At 47.7% G+C, this 14,523-nt stretch overlaps 1 protein-coding gene across 10 annotated transcripts in view; it reads right to left on the reverse strand.

The window, feature by feature from the left end:
* The window catches only part of CRACD (capping protein inhibiting regulator of actin dynamics), a 280,351-nt gene that overhangs the window by 2,267 nt on the left and 263,561 nt on the right, over positions 1 to 14,523 (reverse strand). For all 10 annotated transcript variants that reach the window (XM_054683105.2, XM_016951699.4, XM_016951698.4 and 7 more), the window contains 4 exons: positions 13,780 to 13,962; positions 10,466 to 13,115; positions 3,578 to 3,768; positions 2,882 to 3,044 (listed from right to left, as the gene is read on the reverse strand). In XM_054683105.2, coding sequence (XP_054539080.1) covers positions 2,882 to 3,044; positions 3,578 to 3,768; positions 10,466 to 13,115; positions 13,780 to 13,962 — 3,187 coding nt within the window. The remainder of the gene's footprint in view (positions 1 to 2,881; positions 3,045 to 3,577; positions 3,769 to 10,465; positions 13,116 to 13,779; positions 13,963 to 14,523) is intronic.

Here is a 14,523-nt window from a genome sequence, read left to right on the forward strand (position 1 = left end):
AAAGAATTTCCAGAAGCCTAATCTATATAAAGAAGCTATGCCTGCATGATAACCAGTCAATTCCATGAAGAAAAAGATCAACCCAGCCGACTGGATCTGGTGAGGTTAAAAGCTACCTTCCTGGCCAGGCGTGGTGGATCACGCCTGTAATCTCAGCACTTTGGGAGGTCAAGGAGGGAGGATCACTTGAGGTCAGGAGTTCGAGACCAGCCTGGCCAACATGGTGAAACCCCGTCTCTACTAAAAATACAAAAAGTAGCCAGGCTTGTTGGCAGGTGTCTGTAATCTCAGCAACTTGGGAGGTTGAGGCAGGAGAATCACTTGAACCCCGCAGGCAGAGGTTGCAGTGAATCGACATTGCACCACTGCACTCCAGCATGGGTGACAGAGAGAGACTCTGCTTCAAAAAAAAAAAAAGCTACCGTCCCCACAAAAGCATCCACTGGGTGCTTCTACCTCTGAGTCTCACAGATCCTGCCAGCTCCCATGTCATACTTGTCTCACAGTTCTTTGCACCGTATCACTTTATCAGAGTGTATAGGCTTCTTAATGTGAGAGGGTGCTTGTCTTATCTTTGAGTCATAAATAGTGCCTATGGCAATGGCTTACACATATGCTTCTAGAACTCAGGAAATACTGACTGAGAAGACAAATACTTCAGAACAAAGACTTGCTTTATTAAGCTAGAGCCACTCTTGAGTTGCATTAATCCTTTAGTACTTCTGAGGAATCAGGCAGAGAAAGATTTGACCTCTTTGACTTTGGGGCTTTCACTTTATTTTGAAAAAAACTCATTCTCTCTCTTTTTCTCACTCTTTCTCTTTCTGGTTCTAACAGGTAGAACCCTTAATTCCTATAAGTAAAATCAAATGACATAATGCCTGCGGTTCTTAAGAAATTACACAGCATTCTAAAGTGGTTTTCAAATATAAAGCTTTGGGCCAGGCATGGTGGCTCACGTCTTTAATCCCAGCACTTTGGGAGGCCGAGGTGGGCGGATCACTTGAGGTCAGGAGTTCGAGATTAGCCTGGCCAACATGGTGAAACCCTGTCTCTGCTAAAAATACAAAAATTAGCTGGATGTGGTGGCGTGTGCCTGTACTCCCAGCTACTTGGGAGACTGAGGCAGAAGAATTGCTTGAACCCAGGAGGCGGAGGCTGCAGTGAGCCGAGATGGCGCCATCACACTCCAGCATGGGCAACAGAGCAAGATTCTGTCTCTCCCTCAAAATGCCAAACAAAACTAAAAATCAAATATAAAGCTTCCCTCCGTCACCAGTAGTAAATATATCTTTAATAGTAAGACCTCTTAATATCTCTTGACCTCAGGTAGCCAAGGCATAGAAAAGCCTGGGTCTAGAGATTAGACGCCCTTTGGGGAATAGTGGAGCCTAGTGGGGAAAAGAGATGCCCTATTAATCACTGGTAGGGAGCCTGTTCAGAGTCATCCATCCTTCAAGTGATTGGTAATAAGGAGATAGTTGGATACATTACATCATTTTACCTTTTAACCGAATAAAGAATATTTTCTAAATGTGTACATCTCTTACATGTTATGAACATATAAAAACTGCTGTTGTTAATTAACATCAAAGACACTGTGCTGAGAAACTTTACTCTGTAAAGCCACAGACTATCAGAAACCTGCTGCGTGAAATCACATCAGTGAGAACAGACCATCTCACTTTTGCCTGGAGCTTCTGAGCCACGTGTCACCATCACAGAGATGCAATTTCCATTTCCAACCCGGGTGCGGAGCTCCTGGTAGTGGTTTTCAGATACAACATTTTACACATTTATCTTTTCTGTTTTTGTTGTTTTTGAGACAGTCTGTCACTCAGGCTGGAGTGCAGTGGCACGATCTCGGCTCACTGCAACCTCCACTTCCTGGGCTCAAGCAATCTTCCCACCTCAGCCTCCCAAGTAGGTGGGACTACAGGCATGCACCACCACACCTGGCTAATTTTTGTATTTTTAGTAGAGACGGGGTTTCGCCATGTTGCCCAGGCTAATATCGAACTCCTGGGCTCAAGCAATCTGCCTGCCTTGGCCTCCCAAAGTGCTGGGATTACAGGCATGAGCCACCATACCTGGCCCACATTTATCTTTCTTTTCTGTATTTTTAAAATTGATATATATATACACCATACTTGTATATATTTTGGGGGTACATGTGGCATTTTAATACATACAAATAATGTGTAATGATCAATCAGGGTAAGTTGGATATCCATGACCTCAAACATTTCAAACATTTAACTTAACTTTGTAGTTTTAAAGGAAACAGGAGCCTGAGCAAACGTTTCAGCTCAGTCTTGATATTATCTCCTTTAGGACACCATGGCTTTGATTTGACTTATTAAAATGCTACTCCATTTAAATTTTACCTAAACTTCAGCCTTTACCCCAAGTCCTGCTATAATTTTGTCTTTTCTCTTGTTTAGAAGGTTCTTCTGTAAGTTAATAAACCCAACTTTGTCAGAATATAGGCAGAGGGTGCTGGAGATGGCTCATACTGCCGTGCTAAACGTTCACAAATGTAGTGAGCCAGCTGACACCATATTGGTGTAATAGCTTTGAACAGGCCATGGTGGGAGTATTTACACTGAGAAATTGAAGATGCTCCAAACAGAGGTCTCTCTACCCCCTCAAGAGCTAACTGTTAAATATTCACCAACACACCACTGATAGTGGGTGAGCTCCTGGTGGTCTTTATCAAATGAGCTTAATCAGTGTCAACGTTTATGAATGAGGTTATCAGATAGCCTGTGCTTTGAAATGCCTGAGGTGCTCTGCTAGTCATTACACTGTAGGATATAAAGCACGCTCTACAAAGAGAAACCTGGAACTACAGTTACAAAGCAAAGGACCTGCTCTCTACCTGTCACAGACGTAGGAAGAGTGTTGGCCTTTTTCAGCTGTTCTCTGCGCTCAAGCCTGGACACTGCAGTCTCGGGCCTCTTCTCTTCTGGCAGAGCAGTGGACTTGTGCAGGGAACCTGCTCTGCTGACACTGCTGCTTCCAGGCTGCACGCTGACACTGACCTGCGTGGGCAGAGACAGTCATGGGAAGCATGTTTTCAACCTAAGACATGGAAAGACTGACCCTGCAGGCCTTCGGGGCCTCTGCCTGCCAGCCCCTGACCTCTGCTTCCAACGGTGGGCTGGATTACATGTATAAGCCATGTACGCTCAACCACGGCTTCCGGTGAGGGAGCAGCTCAGAGCCAGTGTGCCTAACAGGGAAAGTTACTTTCCCAGAAGAGCCTCATCAAACTGATTATAACATCTGGCCACAGTTTCCTTGCAAAATGTTTGTGTTTCTCATGTAACTTGTATATCACTGCTGTAAGCATATCGTGGATTATGGCAAATCAGGTTAACCTAAGAGCATAAACAAACCAAACCCAGTTTCACACTGAAAACGCTTCCCTGGTTTAATGGTGGTCAGTTTATTTACTGCTTGGCCCTCTCTAAGTACTTTCCACCAGCCCAGCTAGCCTTTTTTGTATCCTTGTGACTGAAAAGAGAACCAAGCTCAGGAAAGCAAAATCACAGCTGAAGCCCAGGATACTCACATTTTCTTTGGAGAGCTTTTCTGCCTGTTTGGCCTCTCTGGCTTGCTTTCTCTCCTCCCGCGTCGCCTGCTGCTCCCGAAACCCCTTTTGCTTTTGCAGTGCTAACGTTATCCACAGCGGCTGAGCAGTTTCCACTTTCTCTGTAAGTTTGGAGCCATCTAAGGAGTGTCTGCTCTGAAGCATCGGCTTCTCTGTGGGGAATAAGACAAAGGCCGGTTTGCAGTGAACTTAACCGCGGACTTATCTCAGTTCCTCACCCCCTAAAACTTGTGACATATTAATAACCCTATGGCATATTCAGCTGGCCCCTTCCTAGCACAAGCTCTATGCTGATGCCTGAGTGGCTCCACTGGGTGGGAAGGTAACATGTTTGATCACCAGAAAAACAAGGGCATTTGTCTTCCCTAGAAATGGAAGAAGTTACTCTGTTAGAAAAAAACTCAAATAAATCTCCAGGGTCATAACATCTCAGGCCTCCAGGGGATCCAGATAGGTATTTGGTTCGTTGTTCTTTTTTAAATTCATTCCTTTTTTTTGTTGTTTGACAGAGTTTTGAACTGTCACCCAGGCTGGAGTAGTGGTGCAATCTCGGCACATTGCAACCTCTGCCTCCTGGGTTCAGGCAATTCTCCTGCTTCAGCCTCGTGAGTAGCTAGGACTACAGGCGCCTGCAACCACACCTGGCAAATTGTTGTATTTTTAGTAGAGACGGGTTTTTACCATGTTGGCCAGGCTGGTCTCGAACTCCTGACCTTAAGTGATCCACCTGCCTTGGCCTCCCAAGGTGCTATGATTATAGGCGTGAGCCATTGCACCTGGCCCTAATTCATTGCTTTAAATGAAATTTATTTTTAGCCATGGAACCATTTTTTCCCCTCAAAGAACATACTACGTGGAACTCCAATGTTGGAAAGATGAAAAAGGGGCACTACTCTGCCTAATGGGGAAGCTGAAGAACACTGTGGGAAGCCCATGATTTTGGTTCACTGCACTCATTTAATAGATGTGAGTACTCCAGCCACCAAGTGCCATGCCCATGGTCACTCAGCAGTTAGTACACAGGCTTCTGAAGCTAGAACATAGGCCTTCTGACTTCCATCTCTGTTTTTCTTGTGGTTGACTGTCTCACCTATGTAATTGGGGGTAAATACCTCACAGGAGGTTCGTGTGACAGGTTGAGCACTAGGCTCTGAAATTGAGCAGACCTGGATTTGATCTTTGATGATCTTACAAAAACTACTTAACTTCTCTAAGCTTTAGTTTTCTAATCTAGAAAGTGGAGATGATAATGTCTTATTGGGTTGCCATGAAAATTAAAAGAGATCCTGGCAACCAGAACATTTACAACAGTTCTTGGCAAATCCTGGTCACTCTACAAAAGTGAGCTGTTCTTATATGCCTATGAGACAAGAATCTCCTTTTCCCTCAAGTAAAAATTATGCATGTTCAGAGATAATCAGTTATTGAATCTCTTATTATCTCAAAGGAAAGGAGCTCACTATAGTATTGTTTTTGAAATCCAATAGAAGTTTACACTTTGGTAGTCCAGAACCTTACTTCCAGGGCTCTCAGTCAACTGGATTTTATATCGTATTCCAGGATGAAAAGAAAGAGCAGTGATGAGAAAATAAATTCAAATTAGAAATTCAAGCAAAAAGGGCAGGGGGCAGATTCTGCTTATTTTTCTATATTCTTTAGATCTACAATGCTGTACAAAGAGAATTCATATTTATAATGAGCCTGGGGCACTGCAATATCCCTAAATCATCAAATAACGATTCAGTTATGATCTAACAGAGAAAATAAGACTGACATCTCTTAGAAGTATTTTAAAACAAAACTGAATTTGAAAGAGTTTTTGTTTCATCTTTAGTTAACCAGAAAATCAAAAAGAATTCATCACCTCAAACATTCTGCTTTACACTGAAACTTAACGAGTTTCTGTTTTTTACTCCAGGTCCCTGTAACACTTCTTTAGAAAACTTCTAAAAACCAAGTTGCCAAGATCTAAATGATTTCTATAGAAAGCTATTATACCAAAGGGAATTCTGATTCTGGCTAAACACTGAATCTGAACTTGCTTGGGAAGGTCACTAAAACAACCAGCCAGTTTCCTGCCAACAACTTAGACTATTATTTACTGGAAGGGTCAAAATGCCTTTAAGTATTAGTAATGAAATTTATAATTGACTAATTTGAAAAAAGAAATCTCTGGGTAGGAGGAGGAGGGAAGATAGTGGTTGCAGTACTGGAACAGCTGAGTGCAATGTGGACGCAGTGGCCTTGGCGGGTCTCCTTCATCTCAGCATTTTACCCCAATCCCAGGTCCACACAAGTGCTTCTCTTGACACTTCTCAAAAATGGGAGAAGAAGAATAAAACCGTTTATCCTCCACAACTGCCTGCAGAACCTCAGAGACCAGCAGAAATCTACCAATACCAAAGAAAACTAAAAGACAGCAAAGACAAGATGTTGTATTTGGCAAAATTGGTAGGAGAAATGTCCACTGACCAGGCTTAGCTCAATTGGGATTCAGTGACAAAAAGGGACCCAAATCATTAAAGATGTTCTCTTAGAAGCACAAGACGTGGCAGTGAAAGACCACAATGTGGAATTCAGATCTGGTTTATATATAAACTGAGTCCACCTCAGGGGGAGGCCAGTGCCTGACAGGCTTCTGCTACCAAAGTAGAGGTTGCTTTGGGATCATGAAGGTTACTGCCATTATTTTATGAAGCTGGTGGAAGGGCCTCCCCACCTCCATGTGAGGCACCCAAGATGGCAAAGTCACCCATACCAAAGAGTATATATTCAGAAGCTTCAACACTGGACCATCACTCACACTATGATGGGGCTGTGATAACGGAAGATCACTTAGTCTAGGAAAGAACTCCTCCATGTGCCATCATTACCACTGTAGGGAGCAGGCAAGTCACTCAACTTTTCAGATACTGCTGTCCATGTCTGTAAGATGGAGCCAAGACTACCTACCTATCCGTGTGCTGTGAGCACCGAAGGAGACGATGCAAATAACTTTGTAAATGATGAAGCACAAAGGATGACTAGTGTTGAAATCATCCAAACACAGTAAAATCTCTTATTACAGTCAAGGTTTTGAAAGATAGTCAATTGCATCACCTATTTGAGGAGTTCAAAATTCCTAATTAAAAATGTATTTTGCTCCAATATAAACCCATTCTCTCTCATTCTAAACTCAGTGGACAGGCGTATCATAGTCCACCTGAGTTGCCTCCTCAAGTTCTGAGGAGATGAGCAAGGATCACAGGGTTCTAGTCACTACTCCCAAAGGGCATTCCTTGGAGAAAGGGATACTAAGCTATTTTTCTGTTTTATCCACCATAAGTACGTTAGAATTTCAGAATGAGATGCTAGGTGTAATGAAAGGTTTTTTTTTTTTTTTTTGAGGCTGGAGTCAGTGCACAATCTCTGCTCACTGCAACCTCTGCATCCTGGGTTCAAGCAATCCTCCTGCCTCAGCCTCCGAGTAGCTGGGATTACAGGTGCCCGCCACCACACCTGGCTAATTTTTGTATTTTTAGTAGAGACAGGGTTTCACCATGTCCAAGGCCAGGCTGGTCTTGAACTCCTTGCCTCAAGTGATCTGCCCGCCTTGGCTTCCCAAACTGTGGGATTATAGGTGTGAGCCACCGTGCCTGGCCTGAAAGTGTTTATAGTACAAGCACATGGGGATTATCATTGCTGTTTTAATCTCACCAGGTAGATTCAGAGTCAACACCCTACAAGTCTACATATTTGTCCTCACTGGCCCCAGCCTTGGCAATGCAGGCCTCTTTATAAAGCACTGGTCTCCAAAAATGGTTGCGTACGTCACAGGAAATGTGAGAGGCAATTCACTGGAGTTAAGAAAGAAAGATTAGAATTTCTATTTCTCTATTTTTAAATGTAAGGATAAAAACAAAATCAAGCTTTTTTTTTTTTCCTTTTTTTGAGACAGGGTCTCACTCTGTCACCCAGGTTGGAGTGCAGTGGTGAGATCGCAGCTCACTGTAGCCTCGACCTACTAGGCTCAAGCAATCCTCCCACCTCAGCCTCCCAAGTAGATGGGACCACAGCTGTGTATCATGCCCAGCTAATTTTTGAATTTTTTGTAGAGACAGGGTTTTGCCACATTGCCAGGCTGGTCCTGAACTCCTGGTAGGCTCAAGCAATCTGCCCACCTCAGCCTCCCAAAGTGCTGGGATTACAGGTGTAAGCCACCACATCTGGCCAAAATCAAGCTTTTCTAATACTTAGTACCCTGACTGGCAGTGACCCCATAGCCCATATATTCAAAGGCCATGTAATAACAAATGGTATGTTTAAAGAATCTCCAGGGAAGCTGGGAAGGCTATGTGGGGCTGCATGTGGTGGGTGCTTTTTGTTCTCAGTGGTTCTTGAATTTAGCATATGGGAGGTTCTGCAGTTTGGCGAGTTTATATCTCCTTTTAACTAAATGATCCCTTCCACAATAGACAAATGGCATATGGCATAAAGAAAGTCCTGCAGACAATATACTACTAATAATACGAGTATGAGAAAATAACAGAGCTGAGGAACTCTTTGCCTGCTACTTCCGAAGAAATCATATCCAACAAGAAGCTGGCCAAAGAGAATAAAAAATAGCACCATGATTTGCAATTGCAGATTTAGATCCACTGTTGTTAAGTGTAAGTATAGCTGGTGCTCCAGGGGTTTTAGTTAACAATGATACTACATGTATACAATCAACAAATAAATTGCAGGTCCTTGCCTAACATTTTTATCCTGATGGGGTGTTCAGTCAAACAAATTTGGCCAGTCCTGGGCTACAGCAGCAAGCTGCATAACAAAACCCCAGTGAATGGAGAGAGTGATCCTTGCTTTCAGGCTATTTCTGTATCGAATCAGGAAAAATTCAAATAGCAGAGTGTGACAGCCCAGAATCTGTCCTCACTGGCTCCACTGGGAAAGAAAACAGGGACAGTGATAGATTTGGGGAGAAAATTATAATAATCAAGGGGACAGCCCTAAGAGAAGGAAGTGAGCAGAAGCATGACTTCTTTGGAGAAGGCAAGTGACATAGCAGACGAGGCTGTGAGAGAGACTTTGCAGATACTATGAAAGCCAGTGCCACAAACACTAGTGGCAAAACCAAAAACGGGCCCCTCATCCAGCAGGACAAACAGAAATCATTAGGGAGAAATGGTCTAGAAACTGCTGATCAACATGTCTGTCCAGAAAACCAGGCCAAGCAAGTGGACCATTTAAAAAAGGACAAGCTGGGTGCGGTGGCTCACACCTGTAGTCCCACCTACGAGGAGGCTTAGGCAGGAGGGATGCATGATCCCAGGAGTTCAAGACCAGCCTGGGCAACATAGCAAGACCCTGTCTCTAGATACTAACAATAATAAACAATAAAATAAAATAAGGATATATGGGGTCTTGTCTTCTGTAAAGGCAAGTAACCAGACCAACACTCCTCAGGAAACAAATCATTCCTCTGCAAAAACTGCCCCAAATCTAAATACTTGAACAAAGGAGAAAACAATCCCTCCTAAGAAAACCTCAGGGGACAATTTCTCTGGGAAATGTGAGTAACTTTTGGCTTTGACCCATACTTTACCTCCTATACTCTGCATAAGAGAAAAGAAAAAGTATTAGATGAAGGTTCTCTGGGGGCACAAAAGCTAATCCAACTGACAGCTTTGTTGGCCCAAACATTTAATCTGAAGAAACATCAGGGTCAGCCAGAGGTAAGGCTTGCTCCAAAATTTCTTTGTAGGAGGGCTCTGCAGTGGTGAGCTGGGAGAGGGTAGGGGGTGGGTGGGGGGATGGAGGGACCCAAGCTGCGTTTGCAGAGCATTTTACATAAAATGGAGACAGTCAATTATCCCATAGAGAGGATCCATAGGTCTGATGGAGACACCTAAAGTCCCCTAAACTGCCATCATGGTGCCACTACTGCCCAGAGATACAGTGAAGACACTGGTAGGGGACACTCCAGTTTTATCATCACTGCGAGGCCCCCTCAAAATGGTTAATGACATCTTCAGTCATTGGGATTATTATTTCAATTTCTATTGCCAACCGAAAAGGCATTCATCTAACTGTTGGCACCTTTTATCGCTTGTGTAAATAAGTATCATTATCAAGAGTGAACTGCAGACACACTGCAGAGTTGGTCAGCATTTCCCAAATTTGAAAGAATGAGAAGTAACAAGGCTTACTATGAATCACGAGTAAGTGTCTTTCGGGAATCCCACACCAGCCTCTAATTAATGAAGGTGTGCCCAACACCAGCTCCACTGGCTACCTCTGGCGTTGGGCACTTCTGGTTCTAGCAGTGACGTAGTCAATGAGCTGGACAGAGGCAGACAAGGAGCGCAAGGACCACCTGGTGACCATCAAACAGACCATCCAGAGGCAAAACTCCTTATCTGGGGAATTCAGAATTAAACTTCCCTAGTATCTAACATAGGCATCTGGTTCCAGGCTTTTCAACTTTTATAACTAGAATTTCTAGACATCTCTGGAATGTCATGGCAAAACTCATTTTGCAACCCTTGCTGACATTAAGGCACCAAAATGTCCACAAATGTAATCATTTATCACGACCTACATGGCTAATGTGGCCCAAATTACCCTTCCAATTACCCTTAAGCTCTCGACTTAAGATCCATAAATGCTCCTAAGGAAAATCCACCAGGGCACTCAGTCCTCTCACTGAGGCGCCCCACGGTTTTGTTCTGCAGCGTTCTAATAAAACTTTCCTTTTTCAAATCTGTATTGTTGGTAAATTATTCTCATGAACCTGCGTGTGGATCTCTTCTTGATGCCCTGGCTCTGACACCTCGGCTGGCAGCAGTTACCCACCCTGCAGCTACCCACCTTTCCTCCCGGCCTCGGGTGTTTGAGAAGGTTTCTCTTGCTGAGTGGCAGGCAGAGGTGGGGAAGCAGGTTTCCTCTCTGTCGCCTCTTCCTCCTCGTCCCTCTTCTGTCCCTTCCTTTCCTCGGGGCCTGGGGGCGAGGGTGGCCGGCGGTCACTGCTCTCCTGGTCCTCCTTGGACGGCTCACTTGGCTCTGGGTCCGGCCTCCCCGCTCGGCGAGACAGCAGCTCTACCAAGTAGGGCCTGCTCAGTTTGGAAAGTGGGGATGCTGGTGGGGTCTGACTGGTGGGCTTGGGAGCCAGTGCTGGCTTTTGTGCCAGTGGCATTTTGTTTGCTGCCTTGTCGTGCTCCAGAGCCGGGGTCTGGCTGCTGGCCAGTGGAGGCCCAGGGTGGGCCACAGGAACAGAGCGGCTGCTGGAAGGTTCAGCGGAGTCCCTCCGGGTGGAAGGGGCTTGCCTCCGCTCTTGGGGGAGGGATGGACCATGCTTGAGGGCCACACCCTCCATCTCTTTCTCTCCACGAGCGCTCCCCGCTGCAGGCGGCCCTGCATCCGCGCTGTCTCCGGTGCTGCTGTGCCTCTTCTTCTTCTTCTGTTCTGCCTGTTGGTCGCAGTTGAAGCGCAAGGAATAGTTGGTCCTTCTCAATTTTATTCCAAACGGTGAGGTTTTTTCCTCTCCACCTGGCATCACAGGGTCTGGCTTTGCTATCCCGTTTGCAGTCTCGCTGTCCGACGAGGTCGTGAACTCTGTGTGGGCCACCACTTTCTGCGGAGGGTAAGGAAGGCTTGGGACAAGGAAAGACGGGAGGTCTTTGGCAAATTTGCATCCCTCGGTGGTGTCTGCGGGCTCCCGGTGCATCTCCGACTTCTCCGGACCCTTCCCGAGCTCGCGAACACCAGCAGGAGGAGGCTGGGGGGCTGTCTCTTCGCTGGGTCCCAGCATGGGTCTTTTTCGTATGCTTTCAGCTTCCGTGTTCTGTTTGGAGGTCTCCGTGCCACCATCAGAAAATTTCTGCCAGGCAGGCATAATAGAGAACTTTGCATTGACTGGCGGAGTCTTCCGTTGGTTCCCGCGGGAATCACACCGGCCCCTGGGAGTGGACTCATCACCGGTCCTCAACTGGTCCCTCTCGCTGCTGCGCGGGTCACTCTCTGCGTTCTTCAGGATTCTGGACCGAATGGAAGCCCATTCCGCGAGTGCGGATGCGCTGCTGGGAGACTCCTGGGGGGGCTTAGCCTTCCCGCTGCCCGCCCGCGCGTCGCCGGGGCCTCGGGGAGGGTTCTCCCCAGCTGGGGCGTCCGCGTGCTTCTTCTCCTCCAAGCCCAGGAGGGACTTGCACGCGGTGTCCTTGATCTGGCTCAGGTTGACTGCCGGGCCACAGAGCTGCGCGCCCGTGACCAGAATGGCGGTGTGGGGAACGCTCAGGGACGACGGTAGGGCGTGCTGGACTGGGCTGGCTTTGGGGGCCTTTGGTTCCTGGGGAGCAGCGGTGAGCCCCGTGTCCTTTGCGGGCGTCACGGGGCTCAGGTTGACTTTGGGAAAGAGAATCTGCTTCCCTCCGGAGGACACCTGGAACGTGTAGGGCCGGGGCATGGTCTGTCTCTCGTCCACCTCCTGCCACCGCAGCTCCTCCACCTTGCGGCCTTGTTCAAGGGCGGCGGCTTCTTTCCTCTCCACCGGAGGCTGCGCGGCTTCCACCGGCCCCTCTTGTTTCAGGAGAGGCTCCGTGTCCCCTTCTTCTCTCTTTTCCTCGGGCCCAGGACGATCGGCCCCCTGGAAATCCCCGCTCCTTCCCTGCTGCTCTCTTCGCCGCTCGGCCTCTGGGTTCTGCTCCTCGCAAATGCCTGGCTCCTCGGAGTGTTCTCTTTGTCCTTCGGGTTTCAGGCGTTCCTGGTCTTCGAGCCTCTCCTCAAAGTCGTTCAGAAGCTCACTGAGCTGCCCACTCCAGTCCTCCAGGTGCGCCTGGCCCTCCTCCTCCTCTTCCCCCAGATCCTCCTCCTCCGCGCCCCGCCGGCCCTCCCCAGTCTCCTCCAACGCCTCGGGCGGCCCCTGCACCTCCGCCTCCTGCTGTTCCAGCTCTTCCCATCCCTCAGCCTCCTCCTCCTCCTGCCTTTTGAGCTCCTCCGCGCATCTTCCTTCCTCCTCCTCCTGCCGCCTCCGCTCCTCCAGCCTGGCGTCCTCCTCCAGCCGCCGCCTCTCCTCCGCTTGGGCCTGGGCCTGCAGACGCCTTCGCTCCTCCTCGGCCTCCAGGCGCTCGCGCTCCTCACGCTCCCTCCGCTCCGCGTCCTCCCAACCTGGCGCTTCCAGGCTCCGCTGCTGCTCTTCCCGCGGCGCCCTTTCCGCCTCTAGAGGCGGCTCCTGCCCCTCGCCCTCCTCCTCCAAGAGCTCCTGCCTTCTGTTCTCTTCCCAAAGCCTCCTCTCCAGCGCCTGCAGCCTCTGCTCCTCTAGGCGTCTCTTCTCGGCTGCTTCCGCCTTTTGCCGCTTGCACTTGGCCTCCAGTTCTCGCCAGTAGTCTTCTTGGCGTCTTCTCTCTTCCTCGGAATCCAGCGGATTGGGTTCCTCTTCGTGCCACGTTGGCTTGTCCTCGCCTGGGTGTCCGTTCTGGTCCAGGGAGGGCCGACTCTCAAGGCCGCCTTGCTCATGTTGTGGATCCTAACATTGGAAAGGAAAACACAATTAGCCTTTTGCTTTCTCCACCCACAGTCGTTCCTTTTCCTATTCACAGTGCCAGCAACCCTCTTAATTTCTCAAGAACACCTGGAAGCAGGTGTTCTCAAGTTCAGGGATAGCTAAACTCAGGCATCGGTCACCCCACGCAAGACTCTGTCGTGGGAATGGAGAAAAGGACGTGTATTCTGTTTCCGCGCCCCCCTCCCCACCAGCTCCTTTATTTGTCATTCCCTAATTCCTTTGCTTAATATGAACAAACGAGGAAAACCAATATTCAAGCATTAGATAGATGAGCAAAAAGAGACTTGGACTTCATTAATGTCCCCTGGAGCTTGTGATTTGGAAGCCTATCCTAGTCAAACTGAGGGAGCATTGGCTAAACCACTTTTCCACTGCAAAGCAAACACAACGGGTCTGGAGCCCCTCAAAAGGCAACCGCTCCCTCTGAGGTCCACCAGCCTCATGCCAGAAAGGGCGAGGAAAGTAAACAGGCCTGTGTATTCCCCAACACCGCCACACACTCAAGTTCCCGATGGGGAGACACTCAGGTCTTTACATGGCTCCACCCCAATGCCAACCCACTTGTAGAATTAGTGCCCAGTAGGCAAGGGCACCTGCCTGGTCAGCCCGTGCAGGCTCTACACACCTGGGCAAGGCGCCTGTGCTTCTTTGACACCCTCTGTTTTTTTGGCTTAACAGCCAGCTTGTGCTTGGCGGCACTGTTGTCCAGGCGAGCGATGGCCAGGGGGATGGCATCTAAGTTGACACTTTCGATGGTGCCAGCAGAAGAGAAGTGCCTTTTTGGCCGAGACGGTTTAACGGGAGCAACCTGTAGGGGAGATTAAAATAGAAAGTCAGTTGGGATCAGAAGACAACCTGCAGGGAATCGCAGAACGGTAGCACTCGTTCCAGTGTGCGCCTCGCCCAGCCTGGCCCAGGGAATGCAGGTGAGCAGAGGGAACTCCTCAGAAAATGAAATGAACACCCGTTTTGGAACCAAAGGACATTGACTATTTGTTCTGCCAGCGTCCACTGGTATTAACTTGTAAAAGTCATATAACTTTTAGGAACTAATTTTCCTACTTTGACTAATATGAGGTTCAGAGTAGCTCCAAGATTAGCAAAACATAGCCAGGAGGCCAAATACTGCCCACAGCCTGTTTTGGAGAATCAGAGTTTTACCGGGCCACAGCTACACCCATTGTCTTTGGTTGCTTTTTGTGCTATGAAGGAAGAGTGGCACAAAGGAGAGTACTTGTAGCTTCATGTTACAAAGCCTAAAATAATGAGTAGTTTGCTGACCCCTGGCCTAGATCACCTCTGTGCTAAGAACTGTTAAACTCTCAGACACTGCATATATGCCTCAGCTCCTACACAGGACTTAGTCCCT

This window comes from Pan troglodytes, chromosome 3, assembly GCF_028858775.2.
Source record: "Pan troglodytes isolate AG18354 chromosome 3, NHGRI_mPanTro3-v2.0_pri, whole genome shotgun sequence".
Classification (NCBI taxonomy): domain Eukaryota; kingdom Metazoa; phylum Chordata; class Mammalia; order Primates; family Hominidae; genus Pan; species Pan troglodytes.